This window comes from Glandiceps talaboti, chromosome 3, assembly GCF_964340395.1.
Source record: "Glandiceps talaboti chromosome 3, keGlaTala1.1, whole genome shotgun sequence".
Lineage (NCBI taxonomy): Eukaryota > Metazoa > Hemichordata > Enteropneusta > Spengelidae > Glandiceps > Glandiceps talaboti.
This window is the reverse complement of record NC_135551.1, coordinates 20,868,953-20,885,425: the sequence shown is the minus strand read 5'-3', so window position 1 is coordinate 20,885,425 and position 16,473 is coordinate 20,868,953. Positions and strand designations below refer to the sequence as shown.

At 35.8% G+C, this 16,473-nt stretch overlaps 2 protein-coding genes across 4 annotated transcripts in view; both read left to right on the top strand.

Annotated features, from left to right (window-relative positions):
- Positions 1–16,473, top strand: part of LOC144453981 (uncharacterized) — a 93,148-nt gene that overhangs the window by 57,113 nt on the left and 19,562 nt on the right. The window lies entirely within an intron of this gene.
- Positions 1,289–10,648, top strand: LOC144432732 (uncharacterized). Its single transcript, XM_078121002.1, has 12 exons — positions 1,289–1,651; positions 2,192–2,285; positions 3,398–3,497; positions 4,648–4,736; positions 5,443–5,561; positions 6,002–6,056; positions 6,563–6,660; positions 7,045–7,181; positions 7,910–7,975; positions 8,435–8,481; positions 9,311–9,462; positions 10,017–10,648. The coding sequence occupies exons 1-12, from the start codon at positions 1,639–1,641 to the stop codon at positions 10,238–10,240; spliced, it is 1,194 nt and encodes a 397-aa protein (XP_077977128.1). The 5' UTR covers positions 1,289–1,638; the 3' UTR covers positions 10,241–10,648.

Below are 16,473 nucleotides of genomic sequence, written 5' to 3'. Positions count from 1 at the left end.
ACCAATGGCACTCGGACAAAACAGCGTCAACAGCTAGCGTTGAGGACGTAAATGCAACACTTTTATCGTGTTTATTTCCGGCTGTTTATACTCATAGCTTGTATTTTCAAAGAATCTGGGTTGTATTCATGACTGACATTTCTAACCCCATGCCTGGAACTCGGCAGTGTTCAGTATTTATCATGTCAAGTTGTCATAGTGTGTAGGGAAATAAATTTAGCATGTCATTTTGAGATGTAGTCATCATAATCATTATGATATTTTGATGATCCCTTGGGTGTAGTTTTGGTTTTCCTACTTGTGTTTCGCTAAAAATATTTTTCTCAAACAGGGCTACAAATAAAACGTAATATCAGACACACATTAATTAGAGATCAAGAAAAAATCGTTTATTTACTAAACGTTTATTTACACTTAAGGCGTTACGTTTTTTATGGGTTTGTTTTTCATGGTATTAAAGTATCGCCGAGTACCGGTGTTGGATATCGTCAATGTACTATGGAAAGCCGGTTGGGACCATCGTCGACAACGCTACATTGCATAGAAAAAGCCTATCAAAGTCGTCGTCGTCATCGGCTGTTGTCGACGATAAAACTAGCTACACACGCCAATGTGGACCTTCATCGTCGTCGTCATCACCATCACCATGCATACAAAAGTTTTCGTCATCGTTGGCCAAGTATGCGACATCATCGTTGATGCCTTATTTGCGACACCACCGATGTTGAAAAACGCACATGCGCAGAAGATGCCTTTGCGTCTTCGTCGACGGTCTAAATCAAGAATACTAAAAATAGCCTTTGCAACACCATCGATGGAACCCATCGATGGTGTTGCAAAGGCTATTTTTAGTCGCAACTTTGTAACATGCATCGTCGTTGGCCGAGGGCGACGATGACATCATGCGACATCATCGAGGCAACTTACCAGTGTACATTGACGATATTATGGAAAGCCGGTTGGGACCATCGTCATCAACGCTACATTGCATAGAAAAAGCCTATCAAAGTCGTCGTCGTCATCGGCTGTTGTCGACGATAAAACTAGCTACACACGCCAATGTGGACCTTCATCGTCGTCGTCATCAACATCACCATGCATGCAAAAGTTTTCGTCATCGTTGGCCAAGTATGCGACATCATCGTTGATGCCTTATTTGCGACACCACCGATGTTGAAAAACGCACATGCGCAGAAGATGCCTTTGCGTCTTCGTCGACGGTCTAAATCAAGAATACTAAAAATAGCCTTTGCAACACCATCGATGGGTTCCATCGATGGTGTTGCAAAGGCTATTTTTAGTCGCAACTTTGTAACATGCATCGTCGTTGGCCGAGGGCGACGATGACATCATGCGACATCATCGAGGCAACTTACCAGTGTACATTGACGACGGTGATGTGGCATCATCGATGATGAAAGCATTGATGATGATGCACCAACGGAATCGACGGTGATGCAAAAAACTTCAGCGTCATGCTGACGACGAAATTGGAAAATTGTAGATCAATGATTCATGATGGGGGCAGTGCAGCGAGAATCAGACCATCCAGAACATGTGTGTGCGTTTGTAGATGTACATCTATGATCAAATCAGCATATTTACAAGTTCTGACGTGTTCAAGTTGCTAATATTAGTATGATTACGGAAGGTGAGTGTATTGTGTTTGAGGTTTAGACCTAGACTAGACGTTTATCATTCTCAAAGCGTTACAAAAACACTTGTCGTGAATACACGTACTGTGCGTTGTATTTTGTTTCACAAGCTATGTGATCGTGGTGAACGAACTTGAATAGTGTAAGTTGTCGTTGTTACGTTGTTGACATTAAACGGGAAAGTTACATTTATTTATTTCTTTAGATAAAATAATCGTAATGTTTGTCGATGTACACGTCTTGACACCCGCGATCATAGACCCTACACCACGGTTGGTGTAGGGTCTATGCCGCGATTGACCCATTACATCAGTCGTTCGTTGTGGATAAATTCCGTGATCATCTTTGAAGGTCTTTCAGAATTGCACATCTTCATATGTACAGAAAAAATCTAAGGACAAGTTAGAAATAAGGATGTTGATAACAAAGCTTTCACCTCAATCATAATATTTTTAGTGCAGGCACATATAAATAGACTGTTAAATTTGGTTTCATGTTGTTTCATCTAACTTGTAATTGTATTGATTTCATTCCAGTTCAAAAAGCCTTGATAGAGAAATATTTCTCTTTTGGTTACTCGCAACGGCTGATACACTATTTGATGGTGAAAAATCATGGATTTAACTACAGGTATTGTTATTATTGCATTACTTTATTAAGTATATTGGGATATGTTACAATGTGGATGTCTTCTTGCCTCTATCAATAATAGTGTGTCCCCTCATATACTTTATTCATTTTTTAAACCAAAAGGAGTACATTATTGAATTTGCTTGGGGATTGAACAGGGTTTATTTTTTTATTTAACAAATAGATGCACAAATGAATGATTGAATGGCTCAGTGTAAGATAGTGTTTGATCCTTCTTGTAGTTGCTGGCAGTACCAAAGTAATGTTTTCAACTATACTTGTTTTTAGTGTAAGTGTAAAGTCTGGAAATATAATGTCAACTTAATAAATTGTCACGGGCCAATCAATTAACTTTGTTTTTCTAAGGAGAGTACATTATTGGAATGGAAATGTTAGTACACAAACAAACACACATCGGCTTAACTTTTGGCAATGAATTCAAATATATGTATTTTATTTACTTCAGGCCAATTTCTGCAACAAATTTTTCTAAAAACAGAGACATTCTGATATCTGTCAGGGAGGTGTTCATTGGGAGCATCTCTTGAGATCCAAACACTAGCTGTCTGTTGTATGAATGAAGTTGACACTATTTAATTTGATGCTAAATCTGATGTTGAGTCATACACTGAACCTGATGATGACTCTGATGCCAGCTTTATAAATGTAATATGCCTAAGGCCAAAATAAATTAAGTTTTTCCAATAACCTGACCCTAGTTTAAGCCTTCTGACCTACCTATCCTATTTTCTGAGACCATGTTATCGGAATCACACAATTTTGGATTCCACCTAACAACCACACCATATGCACATTTATTTTGCAAACAGAATAATAGTGTTAGAAAATTCACAAAATGAAGACATGTACCTAGCAATAAGACCATGTTGACAGCAACAGCCAAGTTTACATGTATATTGATGTTGTAATATCAATAGGGACACATAATATTAAGTAGATGGTCAAGTACATAAATTATGATTATGATTCCTTGAACAAGTCTCACCCAAATTAAAAAATTCACAAACATAATCTGGAATAGAAAGACTATTATATAAATGAGGTGAATAATAGCTGTCACTTTACCCAATACCATTCTCTTTTCATTCCAGATTTTCATATTTTAGGAGGTGGATCCTTTCCCAGCTTGGCCTTTTTAGAAAAGGACCCAAGGCATTGTCAGAGATTGAGGACATTGCATCAGCTGTTCAGGTTTGTAAATGACAATTTCTTGCCTCATCCCCAAATGCTTTTTACAGTGTAATGTTGAAAAATGATGTTAAAATGAAGTGGAAAAATGAACTGTTTAACAGTTTGGTGTCTATGCATTAAATATTTTCAAGTGCCAGTTTATTCCTAGCCCTTTCACTACTTACAATGCTTTTAATTATTGCTAAACATAAAGTTGGTTAATTTTTATAGACCAATAACTAGTTGCAATAGTGACGGTTTCATTAGTACAACTGACCAGATAACGTTCAATAGTGCTATAGGCATGGCAAAGTGTCTGACTGTGTGTGTGTGTGTGTGTGTGTGTGTGTGTGTGTGTGTGTGTGAACAACTTAAAGTCAAAAACTGCTGGACCGATTGCTTTTATTTTTGGTGGTCATGTTACTTTCAAATTGGGTGTCTATTTGGAAAATTGTGCATATGAAAATGACTGCATCAGAGATGTGCGTTTTGGGTTAAAAATGTGAGTGTTGGTCAAAATTTAAATCCAAAAATACTCAGCAGATTGGGCTGAAATTTAATGGGGTGCATCTAGGGGTGTATTAAGCATATAATGATCTCATCAGTGATATGCAAATTATGTGTAAAAATGTGAATTTTGGTCAAAAAATTTGTATCTCAAGAAGTACTGGGTCAATGAGAATGAAACATGGTGAGATGTTTCTAGAAAGGTTATTCTGCAGATATTCTTAAAACATTTAGTAATCTTGACCACGCACTGAACAACGACCAAATGGCAGTATATATTGATTACATAACATCATCTGGTAGGCTAGTGAGTAAACATTGAAAAATCTATGCAAATATCCCTAGTAACCATGACCACGCCAATAGCAAGAGCCAAACAGTGGTGTATTTCACAAAGAAAGCAACAGGGATTAATAGACAAGTGAATAAATGTACAAGACATGTATGTACATTTGCCTAGCAACAAGTTCACAACCATGGCAACAGACAAATGATCGCATATATTGCAGAGATAACAACATGGTTGTATAGGCAACTGGATAGTCAGCAAATGAACACCTATACCTAACATAGATCAGAATGTGGATAAACATTTTTAAAAACTGTACAGTTGTGCTGCAATGCCATTGGCACTTCTTTTTCTTATTCATTTGCTAAATTACAGATGGAATTGACAAATGGATCTGGCAGTACTGTTGGTGCAAATGAAATGGTTGCCATACTAAGAACAAAATATAATTTGAAAGTGACAAGGTAAATACTTCTTCCTGCATGCTCTGTAGTACATCCGTGTGCATCTTGTTATTGTATATTAGAAATACTACCGATGTCAGTTTTCATGCTTCATTAATCTCACTCAGTCACCAAGAAAACTTGTCAAGTTGATCATCTTGAAAGTCTTCTGAGATATCTTGAAAAGTTAACACTACAATAAGCATAACGAATATAAATGAATATAAAGTGAAGGTTATGCCAGAAAATATAGGTATTTCATAAAAGTATAATTCTAATGAGTTGTTGTATTGTTTACATCGTATAGATTACACAACCTTTCAACAAAAAACTGACAGTAGAAGTTTTACTTTTTAGGGCTTCTTTTCTCCTGGGCTACTGCCTCATGGGTATTAAGTTGATATGAATGATTCATCATGCAACTTTTGACAGTTCATATCTGCTGAATAATCATGAGGCAGGAAAAGAAGCCCTACAAAAACAATGTTAATTTTCTGTGTGTCTGTTTTATTCTAATGTTGTTTCTGCAAATTTAAATAAGTTGCCTTTCATAAATCAACTGTGCTGTCTTGCCAAATATAGCTCAGTGCTGTTCGAAAAGTTCACATTTTTTTAACACTACAGTTTCCCTTCTGCCAAGTCACGTGTGAATAGGGAGCCAGTTCCGTTAAATAAGTCTAGTAATGTTTTGATTGATGGCTAAGCCTATGTTATGTTCTGCTTTCAGGGCTATCGTGCGACAAATTGTAAAGATTTTGGACCCGGAAGGAGTGCAACAACGACACTTACATCGCTTGATACGGCGTGAATACATATGTAAAGGACCAAATTATGTCTGGCACTATGGTATGTATTTTTAAGATTGTAATATAGTATTACATTTTACAGTTAGGCTAGTCCAAATAAATTAGTTGGTTAACACCAGTTTGTGGCCCCCAGTGGCAAAGTTGACAGGATCTACCACTTTGGGTCCTGTGTGTTCATCTGTCTGTTTGTCCATCTTTGTCTGTGTCCACCTGTATCTCTGACCAATTTCAACAAAACTTTCAGTAAACTATCCTGTGCATATGCATGTCATTGTTTTCTGGACTAACATCCAAATTGGCATCCATTCAGTCATATAGAAGTAAAATATTCAAGGGAGGGGGGGGGACTGCAGAACTGCGTCATCTATGAAGACTTGCTCTCTCTGAATCAAACTTTTGGCATATCTGGCCATTGTTTTTGAATAGATGTTCTTCTCTTACCAATACCCACATAGCTTACATACAATATTTCTTCCACAGATGGCTACGATAAACTTGTACCCTATGGTTTAGCAATCCATGGCTGCATTGATGGGTAAGTTGCACCGTTTGATATGTCAGAGTATACTGCCTTAATATAACTCCAGTGATGTGTATCTGTGTTGGTGTCACTGAGGGACCGTCTACTAAGCCAAGTTTATACACACAGTATTGTATTTTACTGCCAACTGCATGTTAATCATTACTTTTATGTAAACTAATATGATGTAATACAAGGTATTTTTGCCTGGATGACAAATTAGAAAATTACAAATGTAAGGTTGCAATACACAATCAACTAAAAAGTGACGGAAGCTGAAATCCAAACCTCATTCCTGTGCTTTGAAATGCACATTCCTTTGCTTGGCATACATACACTAAGGTACAGAGGAACACCAAGTCTTGTGTTTCACTTTAATTGTTTAATCATGACAAATTTCCGTCTTCTTATTGATTTCAATATTTCAATCTAAGCCTGGTGTGTTATGATCAGGAGATTTGTACATTTCAGCTCATGGCATTCTCACCAATTATTGCCCGTATTTGTCTTCATTTTTTCAGGTTTTCTCGTAAGGTCATATGGTTGAAAGTATGTGCATCCAACCGTGATCCAAAGAAAGTTGCTGCTTTTTATGTTGATGCCATAAAGAAACATAAAGGTGCAGTTGTCAATCAAAGTTTAAGAGTCTCTGCAGATATACATACAATTAAACATTTAAATGAAGTGTTTTTTTATTTCACCCTTTCCTGTTACCACATAATTAGTCACTGAATAAGATGATGTCCTATATCTCTTTTCTTTTTTGGGAAATGTGCATCCAAACTGTCTAATCAAATTGTATACTGTCTTTGAGGAGGTTTGTCACAGATCCCTCTCTCTCTCTCTGAGTGGGAACAATTCACCTGGAACACCAGTGTGGTATTAACTATTTTACCTGTATTATTGTACTAATAAATTAGGTTCAGTTATTATCAAAATATTTTTATGCATTACAAAAACCCCTGTAGTAAGCCATTTCCATTTTGCTGTGCTTTTCAATAAGGTTGTCCCCGAATAGTACGTGCAGATCATGGAACAGAAACTGGTGTTATAATGACAATCCAGGCATTGCTCAGAGCTAATGGTGATGATGCCTTCGCTGAAAACAGCTACTGGTATGGTCGTTCAACTGCTAATCAGGTATTTAGCTATTTTAAGTTACTACTATTGTCCTAGCTGACATTATACAGTTGTATTTTATCTGTAAGAGAACATTTTGGCAGAGATACTTCCCAAAGCACTGAAGTTCATTTTCATCTACAACAGACTGAAGATAGTGACATGGTAGTCCTGCTTGCAGACAGAATAAGTCAACCCTTCCTTCCCCTTCTGCAACTAGGACTAGCTAATCGTGTACACCATCTGCATATAGGACTAGTCACGGAGTAGACTTTCAATGTCTATGCGTTTTCAAGGTGATGTGCTGATACCAGCTGATGTATTTTGACTTTGACCAAAGAATTTACTATGTAAACAGCAAGCCATGTTGTGGATTTTACTTGCCAATCCAAGTTCAGAAAGGGTAGCTACTAGGTATTTGACTGCAGAGAAATTCTTCCCTTATCTCAGCAGTGACTTTCTTTACTGATAACATAAGATTGTGCAAGACCACCATAGCACAAATATACCATTTCTCTGTAGGGTTGGTCTTTGAATTTTGAAATGTTACATGAAAAGAGTGGTGTATATTTTTGATCATGGACTGTTTATGGTTAGTCCATCACAAAATACAGCGCTTTTTCCCCAAACCAAGTCAAACCAAGCAAGTAAATGAACTATCAAGATCAGTGATCCTGGTTACAAAGTTTCATGTTGAGATAGACACGTCATTATTAAACGTTTCAACTTATTATTTTCTTTTCTTGCAGCGCATTGAAAGATGGTGGGGAATATTACGAATGAAAGGTGCAGACTGGTGGATTAATCATTTCAAGGTAATACCTTTTGTAGAACAAAATTTCACAATGTATGAAAAAGATAATATCAGTGGTATTTTGGTAGATCATTTAACATAGTGAACTTACAGACAGAACTTTGAGATTGTCACTTGGTATTATTTGTATTTGTCTGTCCTACTATTATGGTGTCATGAGGCTGACATGAATATAAAATGATGGTGTTGTTTGAAAGTATGCCTAGCAACATCATTCCTATAGCAACAGCAAAATACAGTTGTGCAACGCCATTGGTGTTATTTGTGAGATCTAGTCCACACAAAAACACACACACACACACACACTCTTCAGGTCAAAACATTTGCACACTGGTCCATTTTCACCTACAAACTGGCCTTCATTCAAAGGCCTGTATTTTTAAGTTTTGTGTAACTGCAAACAGTGTCCTGATCCCATGTTCTTCCTGTCTTTGAAAATATAATATTCTTTTTCACATAGGATATGGTGTTCAGTGGAAATCTGTGCATTGGTAATACCTTACATGTGTAAGTTATTCATCATATTACTTATCGGCTTCTACAAGTGTTGCAGGCATGCTCTGTCTATGTTATGACCTAGGCATGTATGTGTGTGTGTGTGTTACTTGAACTACAACATCAATGGGCCGAATATTTTGATATTTTGTTGGGATGTTGGTTTTGGTGTTCAGTCGTAAAATTGTGTGAATGAAAGGATTGCTCCAAACATTGATCTGTGTTTTAATGTGTCGAACAAAAGATATTAAAGGGAAACACCACTCCAGAAAACATACACATATTCATAAACTGTAGTTTCTGGATAGTCATTTCATGATCTTATGTCACCTACAATTATTTGCAATTTCATGATTTTATTTTACCAACATTTCAATTGCTTCAGATTTCAGAGAAACATGAAGTTGATCTTGTGCATTTATAGTGTCTTTTCTATGGGCTGTTGCATCATGGGAGATAGCAGAAATGCATTATTCATTGGGTGATAATTGAATATTCACAAGTAACATGCTACACATTCAAAGTGAATATTAATTGTTAATAATATATTTCATAGACACTGATCAAATTTAACCATGGTGGCATTAGAAAAATGTGAAGCTACTCTGAGATGCACCAGAAACATCAAAAACAGCTCCATAAAATCTTAAAAGATGGAAACCAGATTCTTAGTTATCCAAGAGACATTGCAAACTCACTGAACAAGTACTTTTCAACTATTATCCAAAATTTTAAAGAATCTAATGATTTGTATTTGTAAATTTGAAATTGGAACAGTATATTTCATCAAGAAGGAAAACTTTCAAAAACTTACTAAATGTTTCTATGCTTCTTCCCTCAGTATGTGTATTCAATTTTGTTACTTGCGTTTGCTGCAACATGAACTGAATCAAGTTGCTGAAAGGTGGAATCACCACAGAATACGAAGGCAGACAAAAGGAGATGTTGTTTCAGGAATCCCAGAGATTTTGTTTACCTGTCCAGAACTTCAAGGTATGTATTGTAATTTATTTCAACATCTTAACATCATACATATGGATATCCAGTTGAAAAGTTTTCCATGTTATGTTTCTTGTTTATTCATCATAGACATTGTCTATAACCAAAATGACAAGAATGGAACTGTTTGTGGCGAGTAGGAAATACACCTCAGTACAAGTCAATTAGCTGTTATTCCCAATATTTTTCTTTGTTCAGCCACAGGAAATACGAGTGACCTAGGGGCCTTTGTCACTACAAGTTGCTACGTGAGTAGTGACAACCCTTGGGTCACAATAACTTTCCAGGTGAATGACGAAAAATATTGGAGAATAACATAATTTTACCTGTGCCAGTAATGTCACAGAAAAAATGGGGAAAGTATTGACATTTTTTGACTCACACTTTGAACATAGCAAAACCAGTGACATTGACATGCACTCACAGAACGAGTAGCATATATACTCCATATTTTTTTTTCAACTTGGTTTGTGCATAGTGTAACGTATTGTATGCAGTATTTTCTATAGACCAATAACTGAAATTCACTAGACTTTATTTTGTTACAGATCGACCAAACTGCAGAGATTATATGCACACAGTGGATACAGATTCAGAGCTATTCACATATTGCCAGCAACAATGTGACAATGACAACTTTGGTAATGAAGACTTTGAAATAATTGCCAACGATCTATGTCAGATGAACGGTTGGAACAGTGTACCCACAAATGCAGCAGAAGCAAAGGAACTGTACTTAAAGTTAACTCCTGGTATTGATGGCATGTTGTAATGTTTAGAATATGACAGGTGTGACATATTACAAAATAAACAAGCCCATTGTCAACAAATCTTTGAGAAGTTCAGTAATCATTGCTGTTTTAGAGTGACTTTACACTTACACTTGTCAGGAGGAATTGAACTCCTTGCATGCATGCTAAAGAATGTTGAATACTGAAGGGACTTTGCAAGAAATTCACATGTTACTCATTTAAGCCATTGTGTTTTGATTTTGGTTGTTTTTTTACATTTGTGGACCCAAAATGTATTTTTAGTCAATATGGTGTGACAGAAATGTGACATTTCTATAAGTTGAAAACCACTGTCACAGTGATAAACAGTCCTAACTTTTGTTAGAATTCTAAATTTTAGGAACTTGCCATGTGTTCAATTTTTTGTGATAGAACATTAATCAATAAAATATCAACAATTTTATAGATTAAAGTATTGAATGTAATTCATAATTTCTTACACAGTCATACTATTCACACAAACATCACACTCCTACTAAATAAACAGGAGAAAGGTTTCAAGAAAAAAATAATATTTATTGGAACAAGCGACCCATCGGTCAGAATAGCTCCTCTACATATTTTTTTAATTTTGTTAACATGTATAGAAATGGTTCTGTTGTTCAGCTCTTCCACTATACAGTTTTGTTTTAGCAAAGTAATAAAGTGGTTAGTGGTTCTGTTGTTCAGCTCTTCACTATACAGTTTTGTTTTAGCAAAGTAATAAAGTGGTTAGTGGTTCTGTTGTTCAGCTCTTCACTATACAGTTTTGTTTTAGCAAAGTAATAAAGTGGTTAGTGGTGCTGGTGTTCAGCTCTACCACTATACAGTTTTGTTTTAGCGATGTAATAAAGTGGTTAGTGGTGCTGGTGTTCAGCTCTACCACTATATAGTTTTGTTTTAGCAAAGTAATAAAGTGGTTAGTGGTTCTGTTGTTCAGCTCTTCACTATACAGTTTTGTTTAGCAAAGTAATAAAGTGGTTAGTGGTTCTGTTGTTCAGCTCTTCACTATACAGTTTTGTTTTAGCAAAGTAATAAAGTGGTTAGTGGTGCTGGTGTTCAGCTCTACCACTATACAGTTTTGTTTTAGCAAAGTAATAAAGTGGTTAGTGGTGCTGGTGTTCAGCTCTACCACTATACAGTTTTGTTTTAGCGATGTAATAAAGTGGTTAGTGGTGCTGGTGTTCAGCTCTACCACTATATAGTTTTGTTTTAGCAAAGTAATAAAGTGGTTAGTGGTTCTGTTGTTCAGCTCTTCACTATACAGTTTTGTTTTAGCAAAGTAATAAAGTGGTTAGTGGTTCTGTTGTTCAGCTCTTCACTATACAGTTTTGTTTTAGCAAAGTAATAAAGTGGTTAGTGGTGCTGGTGTTCAGCTCTACCACTATACAGTTTTGTTTTAGCGATGTAATAAAGTGGTTAGTGGTGCTGGTGTTCAGCTCTACCACTATATAGTTTTGTTTTAGCAAAGTAATAAAGTGGTTAGTGGTTCTGTTGTTCAGCTCTTCACTATACAGTTTTGTTTTAGCAAAGTAATAAAGTGGTTAGTGGTTCTGTTGTTCAGCTCTTCACTATACAGTTTTGTTTAGCAAAGTAATAAAGTGGTTAGTGGTGCTGGTGTTCAGCTCTACCACTATATAGTTTTGTTTTAGCAAAGTAATAAAGTGGTTAGTGGTTCTGTTGTTCAGCTCTTCACTATACAGTTTTGTTTTAGCAAAGTAATAAAGTGGTTAGTGGTGCTGGTGTTCAGCTCTACCACTATACAGTTTTGTTTTAGCGATGTAATAAAGTGGTTAGTGGTGCTGGTGTTCAGCTCTACCACTATATAGTTTTGTTTTAGCAAAGTAATAAAGTGGTTAGTGGTTTATATGTCTCACTATTAAACACATTTCACAGAAAGTTGGTAAAATATTGTTATTATAGTCACCATTTTACAAAAAATCTATTGTTATGAAAATTACACAAAATCTCAGAAAAATAATGACTGGGGAATGCACACACTCAAAAAAGGGTTTTGATGTTGGCTTTAAATCATTCCAGTGTCTTACAGCTTTAACCCTGGAAATAAACTAGGGATCTAAAATAATTTTGAATAATAATTTGAATTTCAATTTTCTAACAAATTTGCCAAAATCACTGTCCATAATTTGTCAACAACATTCCACTTGTAGTAGACATAACATCGTCTGATAATTAATAGTCTATGGACCTGCTTGCAGGTGGTGCACACATTTTGTTAGTCCTGCTTGCATACGGAACAAGTCGCCCCTTCAGTGTTGAGGGTCGTGTCAGTAATATAGACCTGTGCCCTTCTGCAAGATGGATTAAATGTAGTCTACTTAAGACTATAGCACATTACATTGCTTGTTTGACGTCAATGGTGTCCTTTTTAAAAGTTTCAGATTACTTAGTCTTGTGACTGATTTCCAATATGGCATCGGTCACAATGATCATTAACATATTAATTTTTTTTAAATTACAAAAAAAAAAAAAAAAAATCATCAAAAATAGAAAGATGTGTTGACTTGAAATTAACAAATCTGAGTAAGGTACCCTCTCTACGCATCGACACACCAGATATCAATGCAATCTGACGAGTAGTATTTGAGATAATGAAAATATCATTTTTGAAAGAAATCCTATAAAACTGAAAATGGCACAGATCAATTTGGCATTGTGTATTGTCATCTATAAACATGAACTGCACCTCAAAACATATTTATAACTAAACCTCACAGCAATGAAAAAAACACTTCATCAAAGTTTGTCAAGGTTTCATCATGTTCTTCGTCTCCCTCCTGAAAAAGAAGGCAAGATTGATAAGACAGTATCCTTCAGTATAACCACACATATAAAATAGTGCCAATGGCATTGTAGCACAACTGTACCGTTTTAAAAACTGTTTACCCCACCTGCTTATCTGGATATAGGAATTCATTTGCCTATCCAACCTTGTCATAGCAACATATGCAATCATTTGGCTGTTACTATGGGTGTGGTCAATTTGCTAGACATATTTGCGTATAGTTTTTTGAATGTTCATTTGTCGATGAATATCAATGTCTCTCTCTCTCTGTCTGTCTCGCTGTGTCTGTCAGTCTAATCTCTCTCTCTCTCTCTCTCTCTCTCTCTCTCTCTCTCTCTCTCTCTCTCTCGCTGTCACTATGTATATACATGTATATATATAAGGGTTTTAAACTATATTATTCCTATATTTGATCGCTAAGTTAATAGGAAAGCTTTGCTAAGTTACTATACACTTCAGATAGGGGTTTTAGTCACAGATTCTCATATTCCAACATTATTATTGGAGTAGTATGTATTCATTTTGATTAATATTTTGGTCTTGACCAACATTTCATAAAAGTTTCAATACAGTGTAAAAATACACAAGCAGAATAAAGTAGATATTCACCTCTTTGACAAACAACATCAGAGGCAGAGAGCAAATGTATATTATCTCTGCACTGGTTGTACAGCTGTAAGTGTGTTGACATCCGTCAACACAATTTGCCTTCCCAGTACCACAGTTGAGCGAGAAATTTGGTGGCAAATCTTCTACTTCACTACATACCCAATCAAATACATCCTGAAAAAAAGTTGACTATTAATATTATGACAAGTAACTTTGTATGCATAATGAGTACATTGATGTCTCTGTAGCCTGCTTGTGTATTAATCTATTATGTCTGAAAAAACAACTGAATGTCAATATAGCATAGAATAAATAAATTTAATCAAACTTTAAGTGGCAACAGAAGAGACAAAAAAGTATAGGATAGCCCTGTTTTCCATGTAAACTACCCTAAAGCAGGCCTGTGATGCCAATACATTTCTTTCTCTTTCTGAGCTGTGACAACATCAATCTGCATATCTCACTGCATAAATATATGGCAGATATTTTTCAAAATATTCTGAACTTACTTTTAGGCTATCCATTCTTCGAAACGGCCTCTCTATTACACTTCCCTTATAGTAGACAGACACATTTTGTCTGTTATCATTTACAGCAGGCAGTGATAAATATGCCAATCGAGTTGCAGCTACCTACCAAAAAAAGAAGAAAGAATTTTCAATTTTGACATTTTCTGAAAGGTAGAATTCAAAGCTTTTCAGAAAGATGCAGCCTCCTTTTGTCAATGCCATGTCTTTTGAAGTAACCTCTGTCCTTTTATTTGCACAACAACAGTAAACAGGATTATGACACACACATTATTTGTTGCTTACAACTTCCCCTCTATTATCTATGCTTATAAGGACCTTCTTTGGGAAACTATTTTGCACAGTTGATATGTATCCCCTATCTTGATGAGGGTCACACTTTATTCTGTTTGGCCATATCCCATCATTTGATAGGTACGTGGATTGTGGTTTGGGGCCAGAATAGTAAACATGTTAGTTTTGTGATGGTAATAGGCTTTTTATTGATATCAGATAATGGATAGGTCACATGACCTTGTCTATGACATTTGTGTGCATGTAGCTGCTTTGAAGACAACAATGTTGCCAGACATCCAGTAGTTATCACAGAATAAACGTTCACCGTTGGTTTTATTTCACTAGCTGTCTGAACCACAGAAAGCACTAATATACATGTACATACTACACAATGGAAATAAACACTAACAAAATGCATGTATTGCATGCATCGTAGGTACTAATTTGTATCATATTGTACATCAAAATATTACTGGTGTAAATAAGTTACAGAAATTACAGACCTCAGTCTACATTTGTAAAGAGAGAAAATACTTTGGGTCTATGTTCTATGTGACACAGATGTTGCAGACTTCAAACTACATTAATTTTGTATACACATCAAAATACTAACTTGCTTAGATTTTGTACATCAGAATGAATGCTAGGGATGTCATTTGAAAGTACATAATTAGACACTTTGAAGACAACAAGGTTGCATTTTAATAATAACATTCACCTTTATTTCCCCTAGGCAATAGTATTACTAATAGTTTCTGTATGATAATAGTATGAAAGATGGTAAAGTTGCCTACCTCTTTTCGCTTTCTCAGTTTCAATTCTACTGATTCCTGTAAAATAAAAAATGATAGATATTATTGAGATTAATAGGCCACACTTCACCAAAATAAGTAAATATACAAAAAATCTTGTAAAAATAAAAAGTTAATCTAAATAATTTGTAAACAAAAATTGTTAGTTTTGTTTTTTGTGTTTGTGGATGACTCACAAGAGAAAAGGGATTCGGAAAACAGCAGTAATAGAAATGACAATACAAGAAAGTAGTAGAATACACTGGGAACTCAGCTCTTTATATGCACGCGCATTCCAACTTGTAACTGGAACTTACATCACACAAGAAATATCGATTTGATCGTCTGCCTTATCGCCTGGCTGCATGCTGATTGGTTGATTATATGTATGACGTATGACTATATAATGAGTTCATCATAAAAGACATCAATGTTAACAACAACGTATAACACAAAATATGAATCAATAAATGTAACTCACGATCGTGTTTTTTTAACAAGACCAGACCTGTGTGACAGCCATAATGAGGCTTGGTGCTTTACTCATGTGACATGACAGTTACAGCCATAATGATGTAGGCTTGGTGCTTTACTCATGTGACATGACATTTACAGCCATAATGATATAGGCTTGGTGCTTTACTCATGTGACATGACAGTTACAGCCATAATGATGTAGGCTTGGTGCTTTACTCATGTGACATGACATTTACAGCCATAATGATGTAGGCTTGGTGCATCACTCATCACACATGACATTTTATTACACGCCCTCAGACAATTGTATTGCAAAATAAACAATTACATGCCTGCCATGCACAGGTGGGGGATGGTTGAAATGTTGATTATCAGTTAGTTATCATCCTATTGTGTTTATTGTGTCTCTCTTACTGTCAGTGTAAAGTTCAAATGTGTTTACCTTTGTGTCAAAAACATAATGTGACATGAGTAAAACACCAAGCCTACATCATTGGAGCTGTAACTTTTTGATGCCCCCTTCTGGGATTTAGCTGAACACATGGAATTTTAGTGTGCAGCTTTTCCCTATTCAGGCATGCATTCAAATACTTGGCAGCAAAATATTAAAGAATTTACCCTTCTATGCTTTGGTGATCCTATCTTCATAGGGGACATTACATCTGCCGCAGCAGGTTCATCAATAACTACAGTTTTCACTGAGTCATCACCATGTGTACTCTCTTCCTGTTCTGGCTCAGGTGCTACAT

Bases quoted from the DNA above. Each gene is read 5' to 3' on its own strand.
- LOC144432732 (XM_078121002.1), top strand. The intron at 6,661-7,044 runs GTGCAGTTGTCA...CTTTTCAATAAG, and splicing joins TGCCATAAAGAAACATAAAG to GTTGTCCCCGAATAGTACGT. The intron at 8,482-9,310 runs GTAAGTTATTCA...TTCTTCCCTCAG, and splicing joins ATTGGTAATACCTTACATGT to TATGTGTATTCAATTTTGTT.